General features: G+C 18.4%; 2 protein-coding genes across 8 annotated transcripts in view; both read right to left on the bottom strand.

The window, feature by feature from the left end:
- LOC129611210 (trichohyalin-like) overlaps window positions 1–24,621 on the bottom strand; it is a 112,354-nt gene that overhangs the window by 55,742 nt on the left and 31,991 nt on the right. The gene's annotated exons all lie outside the window — the stretch shown is intronic.
- Window positions 1–24,621, bottom strand: part of LOC129611212 (uncharacterized) — a 32,374-nt gene that overhangs the window by 6,592 nt on the left and 1,161 nt on the right. Inside the window, exon 2 of one of the 3 annotated variants that reach the window (XM_055524213.1) lies at window positions 14,567–14,780. In XM_055524213.1, coding sequence (XP_055380188.1) covers window positions 14,567–14,626 — 60 coding nt within the window. In that variant the 5' untranslated portion in view covers window positions 14,627–14,780. Of the gene's footprint in view, window positions 1–6,583; window positions 6,829–14,566; window positions 14,781–15,854; window positions 15,994–24,621 lie in introns of those variants that run through there. The other 2 variants (XM_055524214.1, XR_008697149.1) reach the window with 2 other exon arrangements.

Consider the following 24,621-nt stretch of genomic DNA (forward strand, 5'->3'; position numbering starts at 1 on the left):
TATATATTCAAAAGAGATTGTTTAACAAATCGAAAAAAAAAAATAAGAATTAAGAAAACAAAAATCATCGACATTTCGTTGTATATTTTTGTTATATATTTTCAAACCGATTAAGTTTTTAATTTAATTTATTTATTTTTTTTTTGTTGTCTTATAAAACAAAAAAATATTGCAACACAAAACTTTTTTTTTTTTTGTTAAAGCAAAAAAGATAAATTGTTAATATAAGAGAATACGATTTAAATATTTATAATTTTTTTTTTTATATAAAAAATGTATAAATTAATGATATATATAATATTTGATTAAAAATACAAATATTTTGATAATATTTATGCTTGTTTTTTTTTATTTGTTTAAAAATAAAATTATAATTGAAAAAAAAGGAAAGAAAAACAGAAATTAAAAAATTAATGTAAAATTAAAATTATAGTAAAATTAAAAATAATAAGAAGAAAAATTAAAAGAACGAATTTTGAATTTTTTGCGAAATGAATTTATATTTTGTTATACAAGGAATCGTATTTAAATTTTAAATTAAGAGAGAAAACTTTATTTTTCTTATGTTTTTTTTTTCAATGCGCAAAAATTGAATTCTTAAAATCAAATATGTATATGTAAAATTTCCAAAAATATTTTATTATAATATTATATAAAATTCTATGTTTTTTCTGATTTTTTTTTTGGTTTTTGGAATGGGGAACGGAACGAAAATGGAATTCATAGAAATTTTTAATAAGTAAAATTGGTTTTTTATAATCGAACGGTAATTGTAAGGTCTTATAAGAAAACGTTTAGTTTTCTAAACAAGGTGTAAAAATTATATATATGTAGCTTCTTTTGGATATCCATTAAAATATTTAAAAAATGTTTTAATAAGTTTTGACTAATCAAATAATTTCATCTTGTATTTACGGTTTGTTCTAGTTGAAGTTTCGTAAAAAAAAAAATTTTTAAATATTTTTATTTGTTTTTCAATTATATTTTAATTTTTTTTTTTGTTTTATGAGTGTAATTAATTTTTAATTTTTATTCTTGCTTTCTTTTTAATTAAGTAATTTAATTAAATTAAAAGACGAATGATAATGGGTCATAAATTAATATATATGTATGTATATATTTTTTTTGATAGACAATTTAAGAAAAAAAAAATTATATAACTATATTAATTTACTTTACTTTTCATTTAATCCTTTTTTTTTCATTTTAATTGTTTTTATTTTGTTTTTATTTTTTTTTTTTCAATTTTTCAAATTTTTAGTTAATATTGCCAATTTCAGGAGCCATTGATACCGGTAAGTTTCGTCAAAAATCTTTTTTCTTTTTTTGTTTCTTTTTTTTTGTATTTATTTAATTTTTGTTTTGCGGGAAACATATAGATATATATATATATATATATATATATTTGGTTTGATTTGATAATAAATTTTTTTTTGACGAAAGAATTATAATATGTTTAAATAATTTTGATCTCTAAAAACAAAAAAAAGAAATTTAGAAAAAAAAAACCCAAACAAATTTATATTAAGTTTAGAATATTTTTTACGTTTTGTTTCCGATTTTTTTCCAACTTATATAATTAATTTAGAATTTACTTGAATTAATTGGAATCTAAAAAAAAAATAGTGTCTATTTTGTAATTATATAATATATAAATAGTAATTAATTAATCAAAAAATTTATTTCAATGTTTAATAGTTTTTAGATTTTTCAGTAATTATATAAATTGTACACAACACAGAAGTAAATTAAAATAGAAATAAAAAAAAATTTAAAAATTAAAATTAGTAAAATATAGTTAATAAAAAGTCCAAAAAAAAAAAAAAAGAATTTAATAAATTAAAAAATATAAAAATAAATTAACAAGCAAAAAAATTAACAAAATATTTATTAAAAATATAAAATTTAAAGCATTCTATTATTTAATATAAATAATGGCTTTCAATTAAAAACACGTATATAACTAATAAAATATTTAAAATACAAAATTTAATTGATTTCTATTTTTTATTTTCCCGTTTTTCTTTATAAATAGATATTTGAAATTGGTTATGTAAACGCTGGCTTCAAAATATTAAATTGTGTAAAATTCATATTGAAAATTATTTGCTTTTCAGTTTTGTATACCCTATAAAAATGTGTTATATATAAAAATAAACAGTAATTTATTTATTTATTTTGAAATTTCAGATCATCATTATTATAATTCACATTATTGAAATATTGAAAATATTAGAATATAATTTAGTAAAAATATACAAATAGTTAAAATATTAAAATACATTTTAGTACGTAAATATAAAGTAAATTTTACTAAATTTTATTACTGACATTTTTAATTTCAGCTTGATATTACACGTTTTAAAGGCATTATTTAATTCAAGAAGATCACAAAATGAATTTTCGATTGAAGATGGTTTTTTTCTGTATTGATTTCAAATTGTAATATGGGCAAAATAAAATGTAATTTTGTAAATGTGGCCTTTGGGAATCATAAAACAAATACATATATTTTTTTCGTATATTCCAATCAAGTAAAGGAGCCAGAGGATATAAAAAGAAAAAAGATTTAAAAAATTTAATGAATTAATGGAGTCAAGGAAGAAGTTTCTTTTATGAAACATGCTACAATCTAATAATGATGTTGATATAATTTTCCAACTTATATCAATTAAATATTAATCAAATAATATATCAATTAAATTTTGATTCATTATCTTTGTATTTAATGGTTATGGTATCCGTATTGTTCATTCATTTAAATTTTATACTTGTCTGCTGTTATATAGAATAATGAAAAAGATTTTTTTTTTAGGAAATATTGTGCTGCTTCAATCAAAAATCAATCATCAAATCAAGAGATCATCAAATTTGAAAAGCAGTACTTATACTCTATCTATCAGTTATTCAATCCTCTTCAAATTTATTTTAGTTAAGATACGAGTAATTAATCTTTAATTAAGCAATTAAATAATTTAATTTCATTTTTTTTGTTGTAAATCTAACCGTATAGTTTTAAAATATTCAAATAAGTTTTAAAAAATCTATAGTTTCATTTTAGTAATATAAAAAAAATAAAAGATAATAGTAAAGTAATAAAATTAATTGCTTTTTTTTCATATATTTTTTATTATTTGTAAAATTAATTTTTCTGTTTTATTTAATTTTGAAAATATACACTGAAAAAATGTCGATCATTTTTCTTGTTTATTTTTTTTTTCATTAGCTAATTAATTTTATATTTGGCTATTATTGTTACCATGTAATAAATTGCATGTATATATTACTTATATAATATTTAAAAAGTTGTATATTTAAGAAAATATTATATTTTGTTTTGAAAAATAATATATTAGAACATAAAAAAGAAAACGAAAACGAAATTTATTATATTATATTTTTTTTTTATTTGAAATATATAACTTTTTTTTTTTAAATATAAATAATTCTTTCGTCAATTTTAGTATAATATTTTAACGAAATAAATTAGATTTATTAAATATTATATAATAAAAAAAATATTTTAGAGGAAAAGGAAAAAAATTAGAAATAAAGAATTATATTTTATTAATATGTATATATATAAATAGATAAAAGAAAAGCATTTTTATATACTCTGCCCATATTAAAAATTTATTAAAGAAGAATAAAAGCTATAAAACATTTATTTTTAATTTCTAAATAAAGTTTCCTTTTCAAAAGCCAAAAACAAAAAAGAAAAAAACAAATAAGAAAAAAAGTTATACAAAGTTAGAAAACAAAAGAGAGCAAAAATATAATCTGTGGCATATAGGAAAAGAAATAAATATTGTATTCTACAAAATATAATACTATTGATTTGCAATTTAACTAATATTGATAACTTGTTTTCTTTTTTTGAGGTTTTTGTATGTAATTGTCTTTTTTTTTTTTGTAAATAACATATTGTGTTTAAAAAAGTATATTTGTGTTATAAAAATGAAATATCAAGGTATAATATATGTAAATGTGTTGTGTATTGAGTTTGTATATAAGTTTTATAATATATTCTTTTTAATTGAACTTGAAAAATTAATATCTTATACAAAAGAACTAGTAAATATATATAAAATACATTTATATTATATTATATGCATATAATTTGTTTAGATTATTATTTATTAGATATATTTAGATTATTTTTCATTTAGATATACCTATACATCCATAAATAAATGTATATAAGTATATAAAAATATTGATTTTGAATTACACAATGATATAAATAACTTTATAACACTTATATTAAGAACCACATGTAAAGAAAATACAAAAAAAAAAATAATACAATGAAAAAAGTAGAGAAGTCCAAAGATAAAATTTTCCTAAAGAAAATAAAAATGAGGCAGGCATATTGAATCTTTTTTGTCAGTTTTTTAAATTACAGTAATTCCCACATAGACCGCTTACAGTTTATAAACAAAATAAATTTGTGATTTTATTTGCTATAAACAATTTTATATATTTCTTTAAATTAAATAATAATTTTTAATATATTTTTTTAATATAATTAGTGTTTTTTTTTTTTCAATATGTCTTCATAACAAGTGCAGAGCAACATAGCTTTGTTGTTATGTTTATTAGTAAATAGTTGACTTGTGTTTATTTAAAATTAGTTTTATCGAAAGATATTTATATTTCACGATCAAATAAAGTATTTACCTTTACTAATTAAAGCTTATTAAAGATATAAGTTTATAATTATTCGAAAAATAGATTTTATTTAAAATTTTTATACCTCGATCTCTGTTATGTGAGAGCCACTGTATGTATAGAAATTTAGTTGTCCTTTAGTAGTTTCAAAAAATACATAACTATGTTATAAAAAAGAATAAACTTAAAGTAATTTTTTTTTTACTTTTCTATATTAATTTTTTCTATTATACCATATTCACACAAATATTGAAGATCAATACAATCTTGCAAAGGATAAGAACCCTTCTATAAAAGTATCATTATATATGAAAAATAATTTCCTTTTTTTTCTATTGTTTCTAAAAAAATTTTTTTTGGATAAAGTAAGGTAAAATTTGAAAAGAGGAAAGGTTAGGTTGCTTAAAACAAAATTGTTATATCCTATAATGATTTAGTAAATTGTTATATTAAGATTAAGGTCTTACTATAAGGTGGTCAAAATCCTATTAGTTAAAAACAATATAGAGGAACGTTTATATATTTTATATAATAATAGGTTTTCTAATACATTTTTATATTTTTTTTTTGTAATATTTAACTTGGTTTGCTTACTTTTAATTTGAACGTTTAGTCATACTATATGATTTGATATTCTTTGTATTTGTAGAAACGGGTTTGCTTTATTTTCAAAAACAATTTTTTACAAATTTTCCATAGAAAGTTAGTTTATAATCCGAAGGTTTGTTTATTCAACACATAGTTTGAATATAAACTATTTATAGACCATAAATATAAATAATTATGATATGTACATAGAATTTGGAGAATATCAAAGAGTTTGAAGTAGCAATTAATTTTAATTATTAATTTGAGAACATTAGTATTAATTATATGAATTAGTTTTAATATAATTTTGATTTAATTTTTAAAAAATTTCATTTAGGCAACTAAGTAAAATACACTATATAAATATTAATTCAAGTAATGATGTACTATTAATAATAGATTATTGTATTCAATTGTTAATAATTTTTCTTATTTATTACTAAATTTATTTATTGCTGTGACCATCATCAATAAGTTCTTATAACAGTATTGTATTTTAACAAAAAAAAAACATATTCGTCAAATTTTTATGAAATTTATTGAAATGGTATTATTATGATTTTATGATGGTGGTAACCTAAATGGTTAATTATGCCACAGTTTGAATATTATGCTTGAAATAAGTGAATATTTTTAATTAACATTATATTTATTGATACATGCTTTAAATTTATAATGAGAAATTGTTATTTTAAAGGAATGCTTTAAAAAAACGGAAAATTATAACAATAATGAATGAAAATTTTTTTGAAAAATTTTTTACTTTAATCATATAGAGATATAATTTATGAATTTGTTTTAGAACTACATACCATTATAATTATTTTTATATAGATAAAATTTTCTCATTTCTTAATTAAAATTTTTGTATAATAAGTATGTAATATATCGAATTATAATTAAAGTGATTTGTTTTTTAATACTATTGTTTGAATTTATAAAAAAAAAAATTCGATGAAAGCAATATATTTTTAAAGAATAAAAAAAAAGAAAAGAGATTAAGGATTTTAATAAAAAAAAAGTTTGTTATTTTAAATAATTTACTATTTATGATAAATTTTGAATTTATTCAAAAATTCATTTCAAAATTTCGAATTGAATATAAGTTTTTAATACAAACCAAGAAAAAAAACAATAATTTATTATTATTTTAATTATAATTTAAGGAAAAACGAAAACTACTTGTAAAATACTAAAGTATCAAAAGCTGCTGGAAAAATATTGTTTGTTTTTATTTTATTATTTAAGTTTATTGTTATTTTCATCAATAATTTATTTTTAAGGTTATTACTAATTAAATTAATTAATTTTTTTTGTTGCTTACCAAACTAGGTCGATTGTAAGGGTACATCTTTTTAAAATTTTTCAAAAAAATATATTTTATCTCTTCCTTAAAATAGTTATAATATGATATTATATTTTCATTTCCTTGTAATTATACAATATTGGCACTTATAAAAAATATTTTCATTTTGCTTTTCTTATTTTTGTTCATTATATTTTTTTTCTTTTCATTTTTTTTTTATTAACATTAAGTTAGCATCTTCGTTTCATATAAGTTTTGTAATACTGTAAAAAATTTATTTCAATTTTAATTAAATTCAGTAAAATAACAGAATATAGTTAAAAAGTAGTTAAACGAAAAAAAAAAATCATTTATCTAATCTCATGTATATAGATTTATTCAAGGTGACATTAATAAGAGAAACAGGAATTTTGTATATAGGAGTTTTACAAACCTTAATTACTTTTATCAAAAAATCTAACTTTAATTTAGAGTGTATTGTCAATTATAAATTAAGAGTTATAATTCAGAACTCTTAAATATACAATTAAAAATATTCAATTCTAGTAGATAATACCAGCTGTATGTTAAAAAAAAACTCTGAGTCTTGGTTACTGAAACCGCGAATAATTGCAATGTATACCAAGAAAAGTTGTTAGGAAGTATATTCGCTTATCTCATTCATTTATTATACTAAAATTTTTAATTCACGGAAAGAAATAATTATTTCAATTACTTAACTTCATTATTTCTTTCATTTCCATAAATATTATTTACATATTACATTATGTAAGTTAATTTTTGTGTCCCTTAAACAGACAATTTTGTATAGTTTATTAGATATCATTTCAATTGTATCATTTCTATGAAATCTTAAAAAAATATCCAGTTCAAAAGCTTCTATACTCTAATAAATTTGTATATAGTTATATACATTTTTACAGTAAAATTACAAAATAAAATTAATATAAATTAAAAAAAATATGTACTTTTTTTTTCAATGAATATAATAAATTATAATAATTCGATTAGTGTTTATATTCCAATGGATTTAATTTCAAATATACTAAATTGAATTATTTAGAAAAAATTCATAGTAATATAGGAAATATGGTAATAAGTTACGCTTACAGAATCTTATAATAATGAAAAAAAAATATATAAATAAAATTCTTTCATTTTACCATTTTTCTTTTTTCGTGTTTAGTATATAGTTTTACAAATTTCATTATTAATTTTAATTCTTATTCAAGATCATTTATTCTTTGCTATACCCCAACCCCTATAGTACGATTCAAACCCATAATAAAAGTTAAACAAAAATAATATTACAAAAGAATAGATTGAGACAGTATAACAAAGAATGAATTAGAAGCAAAAAACAAAAATAAAATATATACGTAAATTTAGAAGTAATGGTCAAGAAACAAAAAAAAAAAATTCAAAATCCTGAAATATTTCCTAAATAAACCAAAGTTCTTAATGTAGTAAAAAATAACAACAGCAAAAATAATAATAACAAAAGTAATGGAATAAAAAAACGGTAACATTCTTCATTTTGGTGGTAAATTTTAATTTAAGTTTGTTTTTTCTGCAGAATATAAATTTATATAATAAAACCTAAGCAATACGTGATGTCCTTATTTGCGTGGTTGAATAAATTTTAGGCACAAGGATTAAATCTATACAAAAACAAAAATGGGAAGGAATTTGTTTTTTGTTTTTTATATTTCCAATTTATATAACATGGTCGTCACAGAACGATCAATAAGAGAAAATTTTGAAAAAATACATAGCTATATAAAACGTATTAGGTATATTTCATATTATGTATATATATTATATAAAATAGATAAAATAGTCAAAAATACAAAATCCTCAAATTTTGTGTATTTTTATTCTTTATTGTAATTGAAGTTAAGCTGAATAATAATCACAGAAAAAAAAAACAAAATGCCTTGTGTAATAAGTTTATATTCAAGTCTATAAGTACAAACATAAATAATGGAATGTATAGACAATAAGTAATATGTATATTTGTAAGTTTAATTTATTTGTAAGGAAAAGTATACATGATGTGTGTAATAAATTATTCTAAGTCATTGCATATTAAAGGCATTAAACTTATCAAAAATATTGTACGAATTAAAAAGAATAATTTAAGTATTAGTATATAAGATATTAGTATAAGAAAAAAATTAATCAAGATATTTAATATTTTTTGCACATATTTGTATTTATTTATTATGTATTTATTCCAAAGCCTTGTCTTATATTTTTATATTCTATAATCATAATTTCTTATAGTTTAAATTTAATTTTCTTGTTTATTCTTAAAGTTTCTAGCAATTGAAAAATCTCTTTAAAGATTGGAGTTTATGTCCCTAAATTAATAAAAATTTTTGTAGTACAAGTAAGAATCCTTTTAAAATAAAAAAAAAATTTATTTAGAAATAGGTATTTCTACCAAAATATAAAAGGGTATACATTTAATGTTAATTTTCGAATTTTTTTTAAAACTAAACACTAAATGTCTAAATGAGTTTTTAAATTTTCGGAAAGAAAACTTGATTCACAATATCCTAGAAGATTTTATCAAATAAAATGAAAATGAATAATTCAGAATTTCAGTAATTTAATTTTATGTAATATTATTTGTTTGTAAAAAAAAACATTTTGTTTCTTTTAAGGCATTCCATTAATTTTATGTCATTAATGGAAATTCTCCTAAAATCCATTTATATTTTTATTCTTAATTTTAACTCACTTCTATATTTCACGTAATTATGAAAATTTCATTCACTTTGTAATTCACTTATTCATTCACTACGGATTTGAATTTTATAATAAAGAATTTCGCTTTGATAAAATATATTATATAATATTTCTGCTGAATTACAATTTTAAAGTCACATTCAAATTATTTATTGTTATTTGTTTCAATAAATTAAATTTTGAATAATTTAATTATTATAAGTATGAACCTGCTCTTAAAATTATGCAAATTGATTTTAATTTTGTTTTAAATTTGGTATTCAAGTTGAAATATGAAATTTTTTATTTTATTCTCTTTCAATTTTTTTAAGTTTTTTAATATTTAAAATTTATTTTTACTACCGATGAATAATTTTTTTTTTTTTTTGAACTTTAAAATACAAGTTACCTCTAAGGAATAAAATGTAATAATAGTGTGTGTTACACAATTCTTTTTGTTTTAATGTATATATATACACATATTTTTTTCTCAAAAATTATTTATGAAAAATTTAATTTTTTGTGTTCTAATTCTTGAAATGTCCTTTCTTCAAGATCATATTTCAATAACTTAAATGAGCGTTTAAAAAATAAGAATAACTGGGCAAACAGAGAATTGGGTAATAAATGTATGTTTGCAAGGTTGATATAATTACTTATTTATTTTTGTCTCCATTTACTGGTTTTTCTCAAAATCATATTAGTTGCCACATAATGTACATTATATATAAAGTAAAATGAAATATTCTTTATATTATATAGATATTATATGTAGATACAAAAACAATGATAATACTTATTTTAAATATTACCCGTAAGAAGGAAAAAATGATTGCCAAAAAAATATTGTTTACTTCTTTAATATTAAAATAATAAAGAAAATAACTGTGAAGAGCAGTTATGAAATAAAAATATTCGTAAGATAAGTTACAAATATATAATATAGATGTAACAACGTATATATAAATATCCCCTGAGAGATTATAAAATATAGAAAAAAAAATTTTCTTTTTCAATGATATATAAACGCTTATATATACATTCATATATATTTCCAGCATATCCATATATGCAATATTATATTCAATATCCTTGAAAAGCTAACTGTCCTTGAAAGTAGGTTACCATATTTGAAAATTCTCAAATTATTGAAATTTTATTTTAAATTTTATATAAATTTACAATCAAATAATTGATATATTATTGTGGTGATAAAATATTTCTATTACTAACCAATTTTTTATTTGAAATAAATTGAAAATTAAATTTCAAAAGCGACACGCTTCGTTAAATTTGTTCTATGTGGTAGTAAATCGTAGTCCTTTAAAAAGGAAAATAATTATTTTCTTCTAGATTAAGAATTTTCTTAATGATATCAGCCGATAATATGAATTACATATATGGTTTTCATTTTAAAAGACATTTTTTTAAGAATTTTTCGCAGGATATTTATTGCAGGACATACAGTTTTGCTTTGTAAATAATAGAATTAGGTGTTCGTTTAATTGTTTAATTTAGTTAAATGAAATTAATTTTCAAAAATATTAAAAGATTTATAAAATAATAGCTAGTCTATTACTATTATTAAAATGGTTTGATTGCCTACTTATAGGGGTGTTAAAAAAATATTAAATATTTGGATTTGTATTTATTTTTATTTTAACTAAAAAATTTGTATACGCATATCTTCAGAGTTTCTATTAAAGTATAAATATAGAAATATTTATACTTTAATTTAGGTTGTTATCTAAAATAGTATATTACAAAATTAACTTTAACAAAGTTATAATATTATGTATTATTGAATGAATCAGCTATGACTGATATCTATAATGTATATTTAATATATACTATTAGTATGTTACGCTGCTATTCCATATTGTGTCTATATCATATGTTGTATATATATTTGAATGTATATAGTATTTATTTATATATTTCTATACTAGAATATTAATATTTTGTTATGTTTTTTAAGGCAATGACGTCGGAAATTTTGTATTATGGTGAATACTTTGTTGTCAAGGTCGGTTGTAAATTCATTTTCTTTTAACTTTTCTTTTTTAGTTCTCTTTTATTTTCTTATGTGTTTCGTTTATAGTTATGTTCTTGTTATTGTTGTTGTTAATTTTGATAATATAAAGATGTTAGTAAAAAATTCTCATCGTTTGAATAATTTCATTCGGTTTCAGTTTTTATTTTTTTTATTTTTTGCTGTTCTTATTTTTCAGGTTGTTCTTTTTTATTCTATATCTTTACTTTTTTTTAAAAATTATAAATGTGCATAAAATAAAATTTTAAGGTCATAAAAAATAAAAAAAGATTTTTTTCTTTTTGAAAGATAGCCAAAATTATTTATGTTTGTACTTTCTATAGAGTAAAAAAAAATTAGTAATATATTTTTTTGTTGTTTTTACTCCTTGAATTTACACATATATAGACCTCTAGAAGCTTGGGACTTCTATAATAAGTTAATACAAAATATTTTTTGCTTTATGGAAGGCAAGAAAAGTTACAACAGAAAACAACGAGGAAAAAAAGTAGTAAGGGAAAAACAACTTAAAACTGTGAAAGAAATTTGCCTTTTATCATATTATTTTTGAAAATGTCCTTGAATAAATAGCATCCTGCATAAAGAATTTTTTAGTGTAGCATTAACAATATACAATATACCTACTATATAAACTATAAATAAATCAATATTACATATATATAATAAATATATACATATGTACTTGAAAATTCCTACACTAGTATGTATCGCAAGCATTTTTGTTTCATCTTTCTATATATTATTCTTCTTTTAGTTGCCAATTTTTTGGGTTAGTATTAGTAAGACTTTAAATATAATCATTAAATAATAATAATAATAAGAAGAAGAAAATATGAATAATTTTTGAAAAAATAAGGTTCTTAATGCAATTGTTAATAAAGATAAAAAAAGTTGTATTTTTCTCATACTTTAGGTTTTTTTTTTTGTTAAACTGATTTTTGAAAATAGGGCATTAAAAAATCGCATTAAGGAAATTCTGGTGATCTTGAAAGAAATATGCAAAATAAAATTAAATGAGATTTTAATTAGAATTTCAACACTTTGATTTGAATATAATTGCCATGATAATAACCCTTGATTTTTAATAATTCAATTTAAAATTGTGATTTTTTTTAGTGGTATTGCTAACTTTTGTATTTCCCATTACACTCATAGTTTATTTTTTATTTATTGCTTTAGAATATGACATATATTAAAAAAATTTTTAAAATTCCTGCAATTATAATATTGAAAAATTGAAAAATATACTACATACTGCAAAAATGAACTATATGTAATTTTAACATTGATTTATGTTGGACTAGTTAAAATTTTTGCCAAAATAAGATTATAAATTAAGAATTATAAATTAAAATTTATTGCCGTAACATGTTTAATAGAATAAATGCATAAAGATGTAGTTGACTTAAAATATTCTTGCAACAAAAATTGTACAACGTTTTCCTCAACAATATTTAATAATAAACCTTATATGCAACAACCAAAGAATCTTATACTCTCTATATAACCTTAATAATTCCAAACAGTGCCTCTTAAAAACAACAAATAATTAATTAAATTTATTCACTTTCAGTTTAACATAATAGTTTTGTTAAAATTACAAAAACTAATACAAGGGGTCACTTGTAATCAAAAAAAAAAAAAATTTCATGGATTCTACGAAATGTAATTTTTCAAATTTTTATAGAATTTAAACACAAAAAATTTTGATATTCCTCCACAATAATTAATTTATTAACACATAATAATTTATTCAATTTGTGCAAGTTTCTACAACTATTGTAGAAAATATGAAAATTTAACATCGTTTTAAGATAATATTAATAGTAAAAATTATAATTAAGAAGAAATTGATATACATAAGAAGAAAAATTTAATAAAAAATATTAAACCTATTCACGATTTAACGAATTTCAATATTAATTAAAATATTAAGTACAAATTGAACAGATTTACTTTTCAAAAAAAGGAAGAGATCAAAATATATAAAAATATTTTACTTGATGATTTTGAAAAACAATAGCATTTATGCGTGTATTTGAAATTAAAGTAATGAATTTCACATATATAATTTGATGATAGATTTTTAAAATATACAATGATATAACAGTTAGTATATAAATAGTATATATACATATATAGACATAATATTGAATTTTCTTCAAAATAGTAAATTAAATTTACATATTTATATAAGTTTATGTATATGTATATAGTATGTTAGGAACTGGTATAGCAATAGTGAATGAAAAATTTAATAAATTTTATCATTATATTATTTAAAATCTTTGTATGTTACCTATAAAAATATATATAGAGAATTTTATGAAATATTTATAAAAATTATTGTGTTTGTGTGTAGATATAATGTTCTATAATGTGATATATTTCATGTCATAAATAATTATATACGTGTATATATATGTAATAATGTTTTAAATAAAAATTTATGTTATTTTTACATTTTATAAATAATTATTAGTGTTTTTAATAATTATTTTACAGTGTTAGTATAACAGTTGAAAAAATGTTAAATGTACAGTGCTTGTTTTTTTTTTTGATTTTGTGTGCGTGTCAGGTTTCTTGTGTTAAATAATCAACTAGAAGCATTTTTTTTTTTGTATTAAAGAAAATTACTTTCAGCGATTACCAAAAAAAAAACAACTAACTTTTTTTTTTGTGTTTTTAAATTTGAGGCAAAACAAGCATTTATTTTTATCTTCTATCCTAGTTATTGTAAGATCAAAATGTATAAAATATAATATTATGTAACAATAACATATAGTAATAATTTATTGTAAGTAAGTACATGTGAAATTTAATTAAATATTATGTAATTTAATTATATAAATTTGCTTTAATTATGTTATATACGTTTTAACATAATATAATAAAGATTTAAGAACATTTATATTATGGGCTGCGTGTATATGTGTGTGTATAAAAGAAGATGATAATTTTATACGAAATTTTGAATTAAAAAAAACAAATAATAACGTATGTATGTAATTATTTAGTTAAAAAATAATTTTTGTATTTTAACTAAAATGACAATTAATTATTGAACAAAAAAAAAAATACATAATTTGTCTTGGTTTTGATATTTAATGGATAGAGAACATAAGGTAAAAAAGTGTTGCCTTCTTGTATTTTTTTTTTAATATAATAATATAATTAATAATAATTATGTAATGGTATATTTATTAAATATGTACCAAATAATTATGATGAGAATTATTATTTGTGTCATAAAAATTATGATAATAATTATCCATTGTAAATTTGTTTAATTTTCTTTTCTATATTTCGATTATAATTTTATGTATGTACAATAAAATATATATATATATTTTGTATTTATTTTTTATAAATAACTTGCCACACAATTATTGTGAATAATATAGCTATAGCTGCTCTTTGAAGTTATTGCTTTTAAATTGATTTTTAAATTAAATAAATTAATTAACTATTTTTGTTTTTTTTTTTTAATTAAATTCATTAAAATTATTTTCTTTTTATTTTATTTTGTATATACATAATATATTATATAAATATACAAAAATATTATATATAAATAAATATTTTTTTTCATTCAATTATATTTATATGTTTTTTTTTTTTAATTTTTTTATTGAAATTATATTATAAAAATCAATTATTTTCCATTATCATTATAATATATATATATATATATATATATATATAACGATGATGATGATGATAATGAAATTTAATTACATTGTGTATTTATAATATGTATAAATATTATATAATTTATTTTTTAATGAAATATTCTCAAAAATTTAATTAAGAATATTGTAATAAATATGAAGATTAAGAAATTGAATTAATTTTTTTATTTAGTTGATTGATTGGTATAGATAAATAAATACATTTGTAATATATATATGTTATATTTTAATTATGTGTTATTGGTGATTGTTATATGTTATAAAATTGAAATTTAAATTATAAGAGATCTGTATAATATTTATTATATAATGCAGTGCTTATGGTAAATAATGCACATACAAATATACCATATTTTTAAAAATTTAAATGGTATTTAAAATATGATATGCAAATGAGAATTTATATAGCGATTTTAAATCGTTTTTTGGAAATTAATATATATATATATATATTAAGTATTTATCTTATAAAAATTACACATATTATATTTATGTTATACATAATATATGATGTGTAAAGAAAAAATATATAAATTATTGGGAAATGTAATTTGTATAATATTTTTTTTGAGAAACAAAAACGAAATATATGTATATATTTTTATTGTTATAACGATGATGATGATGATGATTATAAGATTATATTATTTAATTAAAAATGATGATTATATATTTTTTTTTTAAAATTGAAAAATTTTTATTTTTATAATTAGAAAAATAGTAAATATTTTAAGATTATTTAAGTATTATTTTTTTTTTTGATTATTATCTTATGTAAAATTATATTAATTTTCTTTTTCAAAACTAATTATTATTATTAATATATTTGTTTAGTATTGCTTTAATTTTAATGTTGTTTTTTGTTTTTTATTAATGCACAAAACATTTATTTTTATAATATAATAATAATTTTATTTTTTATTTCATTTAATTGATTTTATCCACATTCCCTGAAATTAAATAGATTTTTTTTTTTTTAAATTCAAATATATATTTTTTTATGATTATTTTTTTTTCTATTTCAATATTTTATTTAAAATTATGTTATACAAACTGTTATATAATTATATAACATATTTATGTATAACATTTAATTATTTATTTTGTTATATAATCGTGGCATTATTAAATTTTATAATATCATTAATTTCATATAAAATTAAAAAAAAAAAATTTCATTTCATTAAATTTTTTTTTTTTGATTAATTTTTTCATATGTTGTATAACACTTTATTGAATTTCTTCAGCACAATTATGGTATAGATGTGAAAGCCATGAAATCTTTATACTATATGTATATTATGTTAGTTATATTAATATACCGTATTAATATTGTTACAGTATAACAGAAAAAAAAATTGTTTTATTATTATTTTATTATAAAATTATTTTTTTTTCATTTTGTATTATTTTTTATTTACTATAATTATTTGTAAGTTACTGAAAATTACGATAATTATTTTGTGAATTTTATAAGGAAGTATAAGTTGTTATTTGCTAATGTTCTGGTTGTTTTTATGCTATTTTATATATGTATAACAGAACAAAAAAAAAATTATGCGCAGAATATGCATATATATATAATATTACATAGATTTCACTTTTGGGTATACATTATTATATTTTGGTTACGATTATAATTATGTGTGAATTTGAAAAATTTAATTTTAACTATTTTTCTTTTTTCTTTGTTATTATTATTATTTTTTATTATGCTTTTATACATTTTTATTAATGTTTATTTTTCACAAATTTTCTCAATTTTTTTTTCTTGTTTTTAATTATACAACACATAAAAAATGTGTGTAATAATACAGAAGAATAAAAAATATATTTAGAATGTAAATAAGAAGAAAATAACAATAATAATAATATAACGGAAAATATGACGGAAAAAATAATTTAAATGAAGCCTTTTTTTTTCCCCCGTTATTATTATATTTCTAATAATCTATATATGCATTTTTATATTTGTATGTATATGTATTAAGTGTTTACGTATTTATTCGAATACGTATGTATGTATACTCGGATATAACATTGACCTTGAAAATTAAAAGATGGATATAAAGTATTTTTTTTTTTTGTTATTGCTATTATTTATGTTGTTGTTGTTATTTCCGTTATAATTCTTATATTTGTATATGTATATACTATACAATGTGTATAACAACTTATTGCAAGTGATGATGAATGTATAGGCATTAAAAACGTTAAGTATGCAAAATTACGAGAAAATAAGTAATAAATGTACATTTGAAATTTCAAAAGCAAAAAAAAAACACATCCCTTTCAAAAAATTATTGTTGCTTTTTCTGGTTTTTAATATTAATGATTTTTTCTCTATATTTTTTTTTTTCAATTTTTTGCAATTTAAAATTGTTAATTCTTAATTAAATTTTTAAATTTTAAATCTAATTTTTCAAATGCAACGCAAATATATTTTTAATATTCTTAAAAATTAATTTCAATTTTAAAATGTTAAAATTTTAATAATTATTGTAGATTTTTTTTTTCTTTAAATTTTAGATAAAAATCAATATTCTTTTAAAAATTTTCAAAATTTTGTCCTTCATCAACAAAAATTAATTACTTTTATAATAAAAATTTTATTTTTAAAACAAAGTAAAGTGTACTTTAAACTCTTTCATATACAATATTTCTTTTTTTAACAGAACAATTTTTAAAACCAATACTATTTTTATTAAAATAAAGATTTTTTTATTTTATTGTTAAAATTACAACCATTTCAAATCAATGACGGATTGAAACTATGAGCGTAACCTAATTACAGAATTGAATGAGATCAGAAACAGAATACAAGTTAAACTTATATACGGGATATAAAACGAAAAGCAACAAGAAAAAAAAAATTAACGATTAAAGCAACAATAAACACAAAACTTTACAATAACAGTTTTCATCGAATCCTACACAACAGTTCTGATAATACAAAAACGAAAAAGAAAAATTCAAAAGAAAAAAAAATATTTTCTGTTGTTTTTGTAATTTTTGAGAATGCTTTTTTAACTCTTATAGAGAAATTTGTAAAAATATAAATGCATAATGCATGTATTTGCATTTGAGCATATATACGAACATCCACATACATACATTCATTTGTAATATCATAGTTCAAAATAATAATAACAATTTTTATAAATTGTCATGTACAATTCGAAAGAAATTAAAAAAAAATTTTTTTTTCATTTTCAAGTTCTTTCATTTTAATTCTTAAAGTTTATAGGTGATATATATATATATATATGTATGTATATTTGGAAAATGCATAAGTAAGCATAATAATGTAGTGTAGGTAGATTCAAAATGTTGTGGGTACTCTTATATTAAAATTATTCTACATGAAGCTGTTACGCGCATTTTTCTTTTTTGTTTTTTTTTTTAATTCTATTTTATTTCATAGTATGTGTAGTATAAGGTAACAGATATAGTGTGGGTATCATTGAAATTTTTGTTATTGTACAAATGCATATTATGTATAAGAAAATACAAGGATTTTTTTAATTTTCAAGTAGGAAGACATAAAAATAAGGAAGGCAAAATTGAGAAAAAGAAAACAAGTGCAATATGCAAATTTATTCGAAATTATAAATTTTTTTTGTTCACATTAAGTATTTACGTGTGTACATTATACATGCACATGTACGTGCATTATACATGCACATTTATCACGTAATCTTATATGCATATACATACATGTATTTAAAGCATATGATATGCTTGTGCATTATTCACATATATGTGGAATATGCTTTCAGTTTTAAGTATTGTATGTTCATATTACACCCACACAATTATAATTATTTATATATTATGTAGAATTTTAATGTTAAAGCTTTGTAGAATATTCTTTTTCCATTTATTTTTAAAATAAACTCATGTATGAGTTTAGATGTATGTATTTAGTTTTTAAGTTTTTTTTTAAAGCACATAGAGCTATGTATATTTATATTTTATACTGTTATGAAAAATTACATGAAGATATATGTAAATCTAGATAAATCAATTTTTTATGTAATTTTCTTTTTTAAGATTTATTTTATGCAAATGTACAATTTTTTCATGCTTTTATAATTTAAAGAAGTATATGTATATGTGTATCCTTCTATTTTTTAATATTATTTTTTTTTATGTATTTTCATCATATATACTATTTCTTTTTAAATTATATTCATATTTTCATATTAGAATATTTGAAAAATATGTAGATACATATATTTCGTGTATGTACATATATAGATTGCGACAATTATTCACCAAGAAGCAAATTGTATGTAATTCACGTATATGTATACTAGTATAATATTGCTTTTATTTTTGAAATAACATTAATGTATTAAAGGAGGAAGGTTACAAGAGAACAATAAAAAGAATTAGATTAAAAAAAAAAATGTAATAGAAGAAGAACAAGAAGAAGAAATAGTAAAAGATGAAGATGTAATGATAAGCGGAAGAAATGGAACATGTAAACGAAGAAATAAAATAAGAAGTAAATGACAGTTCGGTTTTACGAAAAAATAACAAGAAGCAAAAGAAATAAAAAAAGAGTAAGAATGTAAGAGTATGGAGTAGAAAACTATAAAAGCATGTATATGAAAGAATGTATATAGAAGAAAAGAAGAGTTATAAATAACAAAATTTATAAGAATATAAAAGAAGATAAGAAGGAAATAATATAATAATTATTATTAATAGAATAGTAAATAAAACAGAGTATATATATTTTGATATATATTATATATTCATGTTATAATTTATTGTGATTATTGTATTCAGTTATCAGCATTGCACATTTTCCAAAACAGATGAAAAAATAAAAGAAGTAAAAGAAATTAAGGATTATAATATAAAAATAAAAGATAAGCCTTTTTAAATCTTCATGTGATTACAAATACATACATATACATTATATATGTGTGTGAATTCTTAAAGTATTATAGATATTAAATGAAAGTTTGCTTAAATTAAAACGCATTACATTACATTTTCTAATATGCGTATAAAACATATAACAATATATAAAATTTTATTTAAAACTTTCCAAAATATTTCTAAATTTAAAATTTGCCTAAAATACGCATTCAGAGGAAAGTTTTAATTATCGAATTTTCATTGTATTTTAATTTTATTTAAGTAATGAAGTACTAAAAATGAATTCTGTTATATTCTGTTATAATTATTGTAGAATTTATGTTAATTATTAAAGAAATTGTTTTTAAAAGCAATTAAATTTTAATTTAAAAAATTTAATAATTTTTAATACACTCTATATAGAGTGTACTCTAATTTGATAATAATATTACATGGAAGAGAACGTGTTTGATATATGAAACGTGTACACCATTTGCTTAATATAAAATATGAATATTTATATATATACATATAATGAACATATATAACAGTTTTCAATTTTTAAATGAGAATAAAAAAAGCATTTTTCTCACACTTGATAAAATTGAAATTTTTTTTATTTTAAATTTTATTGAATTTTTCCCTGAATTGTTATTATATATTCAATGATTAACATTAATTATAATTTTTCAAGAATTATAAAATGAATATAAAGTTTTTAATATTCATTATATTGATTTTTATTTAAAGTGCATGTTTTTAAAATCTTTAAAATTATAAAAACTCTTAAAAAAGAAAAATTAATAAAAATTGAAGATGTTTTTCACTTCTTATTTACACAGCGTGACAAAATTTGCGTTGATATATACAGAAATTTAATTAAAATACAAATATATTTACTATATATATTGAAAGAATATTGTATTCTTTAAATATATTTATATTTAAAGTTTATATATTATGAAGATATGAGAATAATAATAACAACAAATTTATATATTTTATATTAATGGTCCAAATTTAATGAAATCTCTTAAATATAAGATGAATTTCATTGAAAATTTTACTTGATTTAGAACAAATGCTTTATCGAGAACAGGATAATTAAAAATTTTGAACGAAAATAATTAAAATATTGATTATTTAAATAAATAATAAAATATTTTTTAATGATTTCAAGTTCGATTGCATTGAAAAAAAAAATCATTGAAGTATATATAAGTATTCTTTATTATGGTGTCACTTTAAAAATTAATTTTTTATTATAAACCAAAAAAAAAATATGTAAGTTATTCAATGAACTTGTTACAAATTCAGTATTGTATGTATTTTTCTTGAAATTTTTATTGTATACAATTATTTTTTGCTTCTTTTTCCTGTTTATTTGTTTTATTTTAAAGAAAATGTGCATTGATTTTGTGATGGGAAATTTTATTTTTTTTATACACACATTTTACTAAGTTATAACATAGATAGTATAATATATTTTGTACGTATTGTGTGTGTATACGAGTAACAAAATTTAATATTGATTTTTTGTTTTAACTTGAAGATCTAATCTCTTTTTTCTGTAATTGTATTATTTAAACAGCATGTATAAGATTATTATTTTTTGTATTTTTGTAATATTATTAAAAATAAAAATGCACAGGTCAAAGTTATTTACTTGTATACATATAATTTTACAATACTGTATAACTATATCACATATTACATACATACATTATATTTATATATTTTAATAATTTCATACATATTATTGTATTTCGTTTTTATAATATTTGTATGAGCATACAAGGTAATATGAATAATATAAGCGTATAATGAAATTATAAGGAAATTATAATGAAATAAAAATGTATATATACGTAATATATATATATATAATAGGTGTAATATATATACATATCTATATAATAGATATTTATATAATATAATAATAATTAATATTATTTATTCATGCTATCATGTGTATATTTTGTATATAATAGTGTTATTTTTTTTTTATATATGAAAAATTGTATATTGTAGCATGTTAACCGATTATAATTTCTATTTTTAAATTTTTCTCAAAACATAGCTTGTATTGTATGTATATATCATAGTATATTATATAATATGTAAATAATACTCATAATATATCGTATAATGTAAATATTGTGTATATTGGGTGTAGCATTTATGTATAAATATATCATATATTTATGTTACTTATTGTTATATATATATATATTATGTTTATGTAACAGTATACATATATGCAAACATAATATTATGCGATATCATAGTAATCCAATGAATATTTATGTAGTTATTTATATATATATATATATATATATATAAAGCATATTTGGATATATGAAACTTTTCCATTTTCTTAGGAAAAAAAAGCTCTTTCTTCCCTCATGCATAATATTGAAATAGTTTTCATTTTTGTTATACATACATATGTACATGTATATTATATTTTATATGTATACAAATATTAATAACACGCTTATATAACATTTATGTAACACAATATTGTATACACGTACTTGTATGTTATATATATTTGATAGACTCAAAATGAAATGTTGTATTATTATATAAGATATTAAGATTAAGTTGTATTGTAATGTATACCCATTTTTGAAGTTATATACAATATATATATGTATACATATGTATATATGTACCACTTTTTATATTTAACATTTATAAATTGTTTCAAATCGATTTATTATTATTTTTGTTTTTTGAATATGCTATTGTTGCCTAAAATTTAAATATTTAATTTTTTAATTTGTTTAAAGAGTTTGCCTCAAGAAATTTTTTTCGTCCTAAAATGTCCTTTATTTTATTTTGTTTTTATTATATTATTTGTTTGCTATGATTATTATCATTGTCATTTATGATAATATTACTCTATATACCGAATTAAATTCTTTCCTCTTCGTATAACCTTTAATTGTTAATTCGGTAATTGGATTAATTCCACATCAAAAGAAAAGGAAGTAAAGAAAACAAAAAAAAAAAATCAAAATTTAAGCATGCAAAAATTTTTGATTTTTTCTTTTCTTCTTTTTGGGAAAAATTTAGATATTAGGATTTTTTAAGTATGGAGGAATAATTATCATCCCTATTAATTGTATAAAATTGGTATATTTCTCATTTCTTTAAAAATGAAATTTAGAATTGTATTTTCGGAATTATATACACCTTTTTTTTTCAAAGTGTATTCATAACAGGCTGTATGCAAAAAGTACTTATATAGTTTCAATATGAATTTCTATGCCTCTATATATTTAATCATAATTATTAAGGTTAGATTTAGAATCATGTACGAAAATACTGTTATACAAGTTATTAAATTAAATTAAATATTAAGTTTGTATATGAATAACAATTTGAATTAAATTTCAGACCCAAGAAAAACATTAGAAACGAATTAGTAATGATAATTTATTATGCAATGCATAAATCAATAAAATCTTATCATTTCTTTAACGGTTCATTTATTATAGTCAATAATAAATCTTACACACATTAATAAATTGTTAGATAGGTATATGTACATATATTATTATATGCGGTAATTCATATATTATAAAAGATTTCCATAATACAAGTATAGAAGAATAAAAAATCTACCTTTAGTTTGGCATTAAAATATATTTCTATACTCTTAGTGTAGATAATAGCTAGCCTATAATATTATATTTAAGGTTTTCTATATACGATATAAATATATTATTGTGTTAAAAACAATTTCAAAGAGAAATAGAAGGCATTTAATGATTTAAATACATAGAATAAATCCAAAAAAATACAAAAAAAAAAATCTTTGTGAAGAATAGCAAAAGGATGCAAAAATAATAAAGTTAAATCAGTAAAAAAAAAGGAGAAAGAAAAAAACAGAAAACTAATAAATCGGTGTGAGAATCAAAAAAGAAAAATCACTAACACTTTAGTCAAGTGAAAAATTATAATTGCCCTCAAACAAAAAGAAAAAAAAGAAAATTTCGTTATCTTCTTTTTTTTTTTTGAAGATTTATTTTTTTTTTGTAAATTTAGACACGATGTAGAATAAAAAATAAGAAACATTTCAAATCACGTATTTTATTTATCTTTTTATATGTAGGAAGAAAATTTATTAATATATTATGTATTTGTATATTTAAATATATATATATATATCCTTATATTACACCCATTCCAAATAAAATATATTTTTATATAATTTCATATTATGTATATGAATTTTATATTTAGATTGTCACAAATAAAACAAATATTGTGATACACATGTATAAAATGTTCAAGGATAATAATCCTCTTTTGGAAATTATTTTGTTTTTGTTTTTTTTTTATAATTTTTGTTATTATTGTTTGTGTTTTTTTTTTCCTGTTTCGTAATCTTTATGCCCACCAATATGAAAATATTTTATTTTTTTTTTGTATTACAATTAAAACAGAAGGAAAAAAAATGTTCTTCCTAGTGCCATACACTTATAAATTTTTCATATTTAATATGTAAATATATATATATATGTATATAAATATAAAAGTCAACAATCTCGTTTTTTTTTTTAATTTTTATTTTATGTTTTTAAATATTATAATAGTAATTTTTATATATATATATATTTTTTTTTTTGAAAAATTTTAATGTTATAAGTAGAGTATAATTTTCATAATATATATAATATTATATACACATGTGT

Source organism: Condylostylus longicornis, unplaced genomic scaffold (assembly GCF_029603195.1).
Source record: "Condylostylus longicornis isolate FDR11 unplaced genomic scaffold, ASM2960319v2 ptg000048l, whole genome shotgun sequence".
Lineage (NCBI taxonomy): Eukaryota > Metazoa > Arthropoda > Insecta > Diptera > Dolichopodidae > Condylostylus > Condylostylus longicornis.